Here is a 7,311-nt window from a genome sequence, read left to right as displayed (position 1 = left end):
ATGTCCAAGGCAAGCAAGTCTTCATCGCGAGCACGACACGACTCCCAGATGGACCCGAAGAAGAAGATAATAGAGGAGGACGACTCTGGACTCGGCACGAGTAAGTCTCAAACACGCACATCCGGCGCGACGTCGGGGAAGATTCACGATCCTTCCAAAGCGGGACCCAGCCTCTCAATGCCTGGGCCGAGCCACGCCAAGTCGCCTGCCAAGAAGGCAGCGCTAGGGACCAGCCGCGGCAAGTTACCGGGCAAGAAGAGCCCTGCACTCGGACGCAGTCAAGCCAAGTCACCGATCAAGAAGAGCTCTGCGCCTGGAGCACGACAGAAGTCGCCGCTGAAGAAAGCCATGGGGCTGCTCTTAAAGAGCCCTTCCCCGAAGCCTCCTGCACAAGGGGTGTCTCCCTCGAGTACCGCCGCCCGAATGGATGATTGGGTTGAGATGCAGAGCGAGACGGCTCCAGTCAAGACCGACCCCGAGACGGGATTGCCTGTACCCGTCTACCACGAGCCCAAGTTCCAAATCTTCGAGAACCGCACTGAGGTCGTTGAGCAGCTCCCGGCTGAGCTGCTCGAGGAAGAGGGAATACGCACCAAACCTCCGTTGGCCTCCATGGAAGACCTCACCAGTCCGACGAGCCCGGACAGTCCCATTCCTTCGACCTCCTTCAAGGCGAAAGCTACTATCAGTGATGCTCCGCCACAGGTCTCCTCCCCATCGCCTCCTCGAAGGGGCTACTATACCAGGCAGGCAGCCAGAAAAGGTGGGCACAAAGTCTGAATAAGGTGTCAGCGTGCCCTGGAAAAAGGCTAGAGGAGATCGACGGCCGTTTTCACTCTTCGTGAATCCTCGTGCGTGCTGTTACTCTCGGCGTTTTCCGTTAGTTATCTGGGGGGGCAGATGCAGTTATCGCTATGCATTTCTGTGGCTACAAGACACGTATTCATTATGCCTGTGCCCACTTCATTCTTCACGTTGTTGTCTTTACGCCCCTTTGCTAAATATGCTGCAACAGTTTTACTTAACCTTTTAGTAGCTTCAAGTGTCTGATGCTATGGACGTGGTGGAGAACTCTGCTTAACATTTCCTTTTATTTTTTTGTCAAATTCATGCATTCTGCGCTCGCGCAACAATTGGGATTCTACAGTTGCCTTGTCAGAGGCCACAGATTAAGCGTACCATATTTTCATGTCTTCGTATATTTTTACATCATTTTAATCTCGTTGTTCTCTCCAATTGCTGTTTTAGACAGCAAGCTTTTTATTGTCACTTTTTTATTTTTTATGACCACATTTCTGAATAAAGAGTCCCGCGAGGGTTCCACGATCCACATATACACTTGTTCATTTCTTGTACTGCAAACAACTGTGAAAGCTATTTGTGGCATGCTTAAAAAAATGCACTCCGGGTTATTACGTATGTCGACAGCCGCTTAAACTGAGCGCTACTGAGTAATATTTGATAATATCTGGTGCTTCTTTAGCGTGCACCTAATATAAGTTTAAGTGTTTTCGCATTTTGTCTCTGTAAAAATGGGGACACCGTGGCTCATAATAGAACCGGCTGCCCAAGGACAAAGTAATCGAGCTTAAATTACCATGGTTGCATGCCTTTACTGCAAAAAATGTTTGCATCTTCGCCGAATGACTTACAGCTAGAATCGCCCCGCCGCGGTGGTCTAGTGGCTAACGTTCTTTGCTGCTGGCTCGCATGTCGCGGGATTTAATCCCGGCTGCGGCGGCTGCATTTTCGATGGAGACGAAAATGCTGTGTTCCCTTGTGTTTATATTCCCGGTGCCCTCCACCACGGCGTCTCTCATAATCATATGATAGTTTTGGTATGTTAAACCACACATATCAATCAATACAGATAGAATAATACTTTTCTATCGAGCATCGCAGCACGTGGCTGTAGACACTGTTGTTGGCCGTTGATTCTACGTGACGTTAGCTGCAAGCTTCCATTCATGCTTAAATTATAGCACGCATACGGACCTAGCACGCAGTATGCCCATGTTTATACGGCATCGGTCTTCACATATTTTGGCAGCAAAAGGCCGCTGCATGGAGCGGCGGGCTGGGCGCTCTGGCCAAGTGTGATCCTATATGCACGCGCCACCAGAGATGCTACGATGGCTATCCCTATGGCCGCCTCAGAAGGTTTGAAACTTCGTTTTGAAATGAAGAAAGTTAAAAAAATCCTATCCACACTGCCATAAGTTTGTCAGAAAGAAACACAGTCAGTGCCGTTTCAAACGGAATGCCAAAATACGCGCTGATTATCTAGCGCTCTGCAGTGGTTGTACAATGCATGGGAGACGAAAATTAAACGTACACAGTACATAAAGAGGCCATAAACAAACTGGCAATACTGAGAACGAGTGGGTTAATTGATCCGGGCGTTTCCTGTTATTGCGGCATAATTGACACAAGTCCCGCTGTTCCATTTTTTTCTTCTACTTTCTTCCACTCTAGCACGCAAAAGTTTCACGCAATTATTTACAGAAGCAGCTCATTCACGACAGAATGACACAAGTTCTCAATTGGTTGCTATACTAAAGATATCTGTTGTGCATAGTCGCCCATACTGCTTTGGATTCATCCACACACTCGTTCTTCATTGTCTCGCATATCCATTGTGCGCAATACACTAATTTTACTTAGTTTTTGTTTACATTTGCCACTAGGCAACCAGACATACCAGCATAATCAAAAACATGAAATACTGGCTGTCTTAACTATTAGTGCTGACATTCCCTTGGTCTTCTGGGGAAAAAAAAACGGCTACAAAGACATAACGTTTGTCGGAAGGCCAGCGAAGGCAAAAGAACAAAAACAAACATTAATGTCTCGCCAATGAACTCGGTGTGCTTTAACAAATAGCAAGTAAACGAATGGGTGCTGAGCGTCTGCTCTTTATTGCAGAAACGTAGCCTAGAAGATAGAACTAACGCACATGCGTGCAGTAGGGCCATTCTAAAATTGCAGACGTATGCAGAACAGCTCGATATATTTTTTCAAAAACTGAACGTTAGCGTTCTTGATGAAGCCTTAGCCGTTTCCTTCTTATCACGATAAAAAAATCATCCCCGCCCAAAAACTTCGTGCAGATGACTGAATAGCAAAGCAAAAACTAGCTGCCACAGCGGGTTGCAGACGACGCAGATGAATTGTACGTGCCGCACGAGAAAATCCCGCCAGAAAATTGCGTCGGCCCTAGTGAACGCGTTTTCCTAATTTCCTCACTGACGCCGCTCAATCGTCTCGCCCTTGTCGCTTGCACTCGGCTCTCAAGGCTGCCAGATGCTCGGTGAGCAGTTCTTACTTGCGCTCCGCCGTCCGAGCCTCTTTTTGTGCCTGGGCTACTGCACCGACCCGGCGAACATGAATTCTTTTGCGGATCAGTGGTCGGCAATCGTAAGTTGCTGTTCCGGTGTTCATACAGTCCGCATACTTTCCGCGTGGAAGTTGTAGGTTGAATGTTTCTTCGTCGACGAACTCTTCGCGTGCCCGTGAGCCAGTCACGTGATGTTTGTTTACATCCCTTCTTTGCCGAACGTTGCCTTTGCCTGTCCCCATGCTTGACGGCTTTTTTACGACGCGCACGCAGACGGAGCGGGGAACAATTAATCGTTCGCCATTATCTCTCTGCATTCTTTTTTTCTCCGACTACCCATCTATGTGCAGTGCTTTTGAGGTGACTTCCACTGATAGAGAGCGCTGCACGTTCTTCATTTTTGTCCGTTTCAAAGCCACTTCGTTGAAGCTCCTGCGCGCAAGCTCAACGGCACGGCTACCAAGATATTAGAGACTTTTAGTACTGCGTACGCTGCGTACGTGGTGGCGTTGCGTACGTAAGGACGCCACGTTCTGCGTAGTGCGCATGCGCAGACCGCAACACGCACGTATCGCGTTATGTACGCAGCCGCTACGTACGCACACATAAGATGCGTGCGTGCGTACGTATAAGGTGATCGTGCCGCTCTGGAACAAGTTCGCGACAGCGCGAGACTTCGTTTTGCAAAATGGTGGCATCGAACGCAAGCACTGACCGGCTCTGTGGCTTAAAATATGGCCATAATCTGGCTATAACACTTGAATTGGCTCACATTGGCTGTGAACAACACGTACTCCTATTTTGATCTACCAGATGGCGCAACACGCTTCACGCTCGTTACGTACGCGGGTACTACGGCGTACTAAAAGCCGATTAGTGGCAAACGACGCCACGTAACGTGAGGCGCTTGCGCGATGCGTACGTAGCACCATTCCGCAGTACTAAAACTCTCTATTAACGACGGCGCTGACGGTGCTCCCAAACGGCGCATGCGATTGGGTGCGACGTAGAGAATGACGTAACTGAAGGAAAACCTAACGGAGGTGCCTAGCGTTTCTCGAGCCCCGCCGTGTGACTACCGCTATGGATGATTGGAAAGTCCGGGCAGAAACCTCTATGCATTCCGAGGACCAAACAAGGGCAAAGCCACATTTTTACAGTATACTGTAAAAAAAAAGCTGTAATAAAGCCACAACAGCGGGTGCTTTTGACTACTTACCAGTGTCAGCCGCCACAGACATCGATGACGGATGCCAAAAAAAAAAACGAAATTAGGAAAGAATATCCAAGATTATGTGAGATAGGAAATGAGACCCTCTTCGCGGCAGTCAAATATTCTACTATAGAGCCGACATGAAAGAACTTAGCGCTGAAAACACGCTCGCCAGATTGATCGGATTGACGCTCGTGACATCGTGACCGAAAAAAACTAGGTGAAATATATTCAGTCAAAATGATCACAGAACTTCTGTAATAGCTGGATATAACGCAAACAAAAATGGCGCATGTCTAGAAGCCTCTCTTTCCCTTTTGTTCGTCTGTTCTTGTTTTTGGCGCTGTCAAACTGTTCCATGGTGTCTTGCGAACTAGCCGAAGCTTCCACGCTCATAGAGCCACGTTGGTTCTCGAAACTCCATGGCAAATAGACCCTATAGCAGATGCGTGATTTTATACGAGGTATCTATTCTAAACGCATAAGCTTGCAAACACGGACAAGAGAAAAGTCACGACAACACCGACGCCGACAAACAAATGCAGAAGTGCACACTGGTGGGGAACAAAAAGAGCACGAAAACTTATCTGCGCATGCCCATGCAACAGACGAGCCTATAAATCCTGCACGCGTGGGGGACTACGTGAAAGACAAGTGTTAAGCCATTTGATTTCTTCTTTTTGCACTTTAATCGACGGTTGACTTACGCATGAGCTGCCACTACTATTAATAGGCCACGGTTTACTCATTAAACGCGTTTCTTCGTACGTCTGGCGGCTCAAAACTGGGCGCTCGTCGAGCATCAGGTAGAAGAAGAAGCATGAACACACAAATAAAAATCAAAAGTAACAACAACGTCGCGTTTTGCTACGCTTATCCTTATGGCGTTGCACCACTAATTAATATGTGGCTCTTAGCATCCCAAAACCGCCATATGATTATGAGAGACGGCATAGTGCAGAGCTCCGGAAAATTTTCGACCACCTGGGGTTCTTTAACGTGCACCCGTTTTGCACCACTGGTGCACAGCTTCCTTGATAGTAAGAAAACCACACAGATGAATTCACTTAAAGAGGCCCTGGAACACTTCTTCAAGTAACCATGGAGTGAATTTACAAAAAGAGCTTATTTTCTTATCAATTTAACGCCGCGAAAATTATAAGAATCCGTCCAGTGCGAGTGGAGTTACAAAGGTTTGTCGTATGCTGCAATTGCACTCTCTCTCCTCTCGTCCTGACGAAAGCGCTGGAGGCTAAGCAGGAAGGAATGGCGGGGCCAGAAAAAAGCGTCACGCACGCCTTCTTACCTTAAGCACTTTTTTGTTTTTTTTCCTTCGAATACGCGGCTTTTACCGTGTGATATCACGCATCGGATGGATGGATGGATAGATGGATGGATATGGCTGTACCCTCTAGATCGGGTAGTGGCTAGCGCCACCAAACCGTAAGACTTAATGAATTAAAAACTAGATTTATTTTTTTCTTTAAAAAGTGAGCTGGAGAATTCGTACTTTGCAGTGAAAAGTTTGATTTTCACTCGTGCCTTGACCTTAGCCACCAATCAGATAACCTCCTCCTAGTTAAGTCTACCCGCTTAAAGTCTATTTTACCCTACCGGTCCCTAAACCCCAGTGCTTTGAAAAACGCTGCGCCATCATCCTGAACTATAGCGTTAAGCCCTTTACAGAACATTATCAAGTGTTCGGCAGTTTCTTCTTCCTCTCCACACACACTGCATACTGTGTCTACCCCTTCGTATTTAACCCGTTATGTCTTGGTTCGCAGTACTCCCGTCCTGGCCTCAAACAGTAGGGAACTACCCGAGTATTATCATAGATCTCTTCCTTGGCAATTTCCTGCTTGAAAGTTCGATAGATCTCTAGTGCGGACTTCTTAATCATGCCCATTCTCCACATGTCGATCTCTGTTTCCTTCACTTTCTTCTTAACCGATAGTTCTTTTTGGTTTGGCCACCTGCTGTTTTCTAAGAATTTACCAGTCGATTTCCTGGTTCGATTCTTCCATTTTGTACCGACATTCTTCGTGTACAAGTAGCTGAAAACCTTCCTAGCCCAACGCTCCTCCCCAATTTCTCTCAATCGCTTCTCAAATTTTATCTTGCTGCTAGCTTCCCTGCCCTCAAATGATGTCCATCCCATATGATCTTGTACTCCCTGATTTCGTGTATTCCCGTGAGCTCCTAAAGCAGCCTACCTATTCCACGTTGCTTAATTTCTAATCTTGCTTGAACTTCTGATTTCATGCACAAGACCGCATTGCCAAACGTCAGCCCAGGAACCATCACCCCTTTCCATATTCTTCTCACAACATCATACCTATTGCAATTACACAGTGCCCTATTTTTCATCACTGCTGCATTCCTGTTACCTTTAGTCGTCACGTATATTACATGTTCCCTCAAGTACTCGGTCCCATTGCTTATCCATACGCCCAGATATTTGTATTTATCTGTAATCTCTAGCGTGACCTCCTGTAAGCTCGCTACCTTCGTTGTCATTGAAAATATGACTGCTGATTTTTCCTTACTGAATCTAAAATCTAACCTATCTCCCTCATTACCGCAGATGTCCATCAATCTCTGCGAATCTTCCTTGTTGTTGGCCATTAGCACTATATCATCTGCGTACCTTAATGCTGGTAGTGCCTGATCAATAAGTTTTCCTTGTTTGACTAAAGAGAGGTTGAAGTCCAGTCCACTTCCCTCTAATTTGGTCTCTAATCCTTGTAGGTACATCATGAAT

The 7,311-nt window shown here is 46.8% G+C and overlaps 1 protein-coding gene across 1 annotated transcript in view; it reads left to right on the top strand.

Moving 5' to 3' along the window:
- LOC142768304 (uncharacterized) overlaps positions 1–7,311 on the top strand; it is a 33,288-nt gene continuing 25,977 nt past the window's right edge. Inside the window, exon 1 of the mRNA XM_075870267.1 lies at positions 1–763. Within this exon, the coding sequence (XP_075726382.1) occupies positions 1–763 (763 nt within the window). The remainder of the gene's footprint in view (positions 764–7,311) is intronic.

The sequence above is a fragment of the Rhipicephalus microplus genome, chromosome 8 (assembly GCF_043290135.1).
Source record: "Rhipicephalus microplus isolate Deutch F79 chromosome 8, USDA_Rmic, whole genome shotgun sequence".
Classification (NCBI taxonomy): Eukaryota; Metazoa; Arthropoda; class Arachnida; order Ixodida; family Ixodidae; genus Rhipicephalus; species Rhipicephalus microplus.
This window is presented reverse-complemented; position numbering and strand designations above follow the sequence as displayed.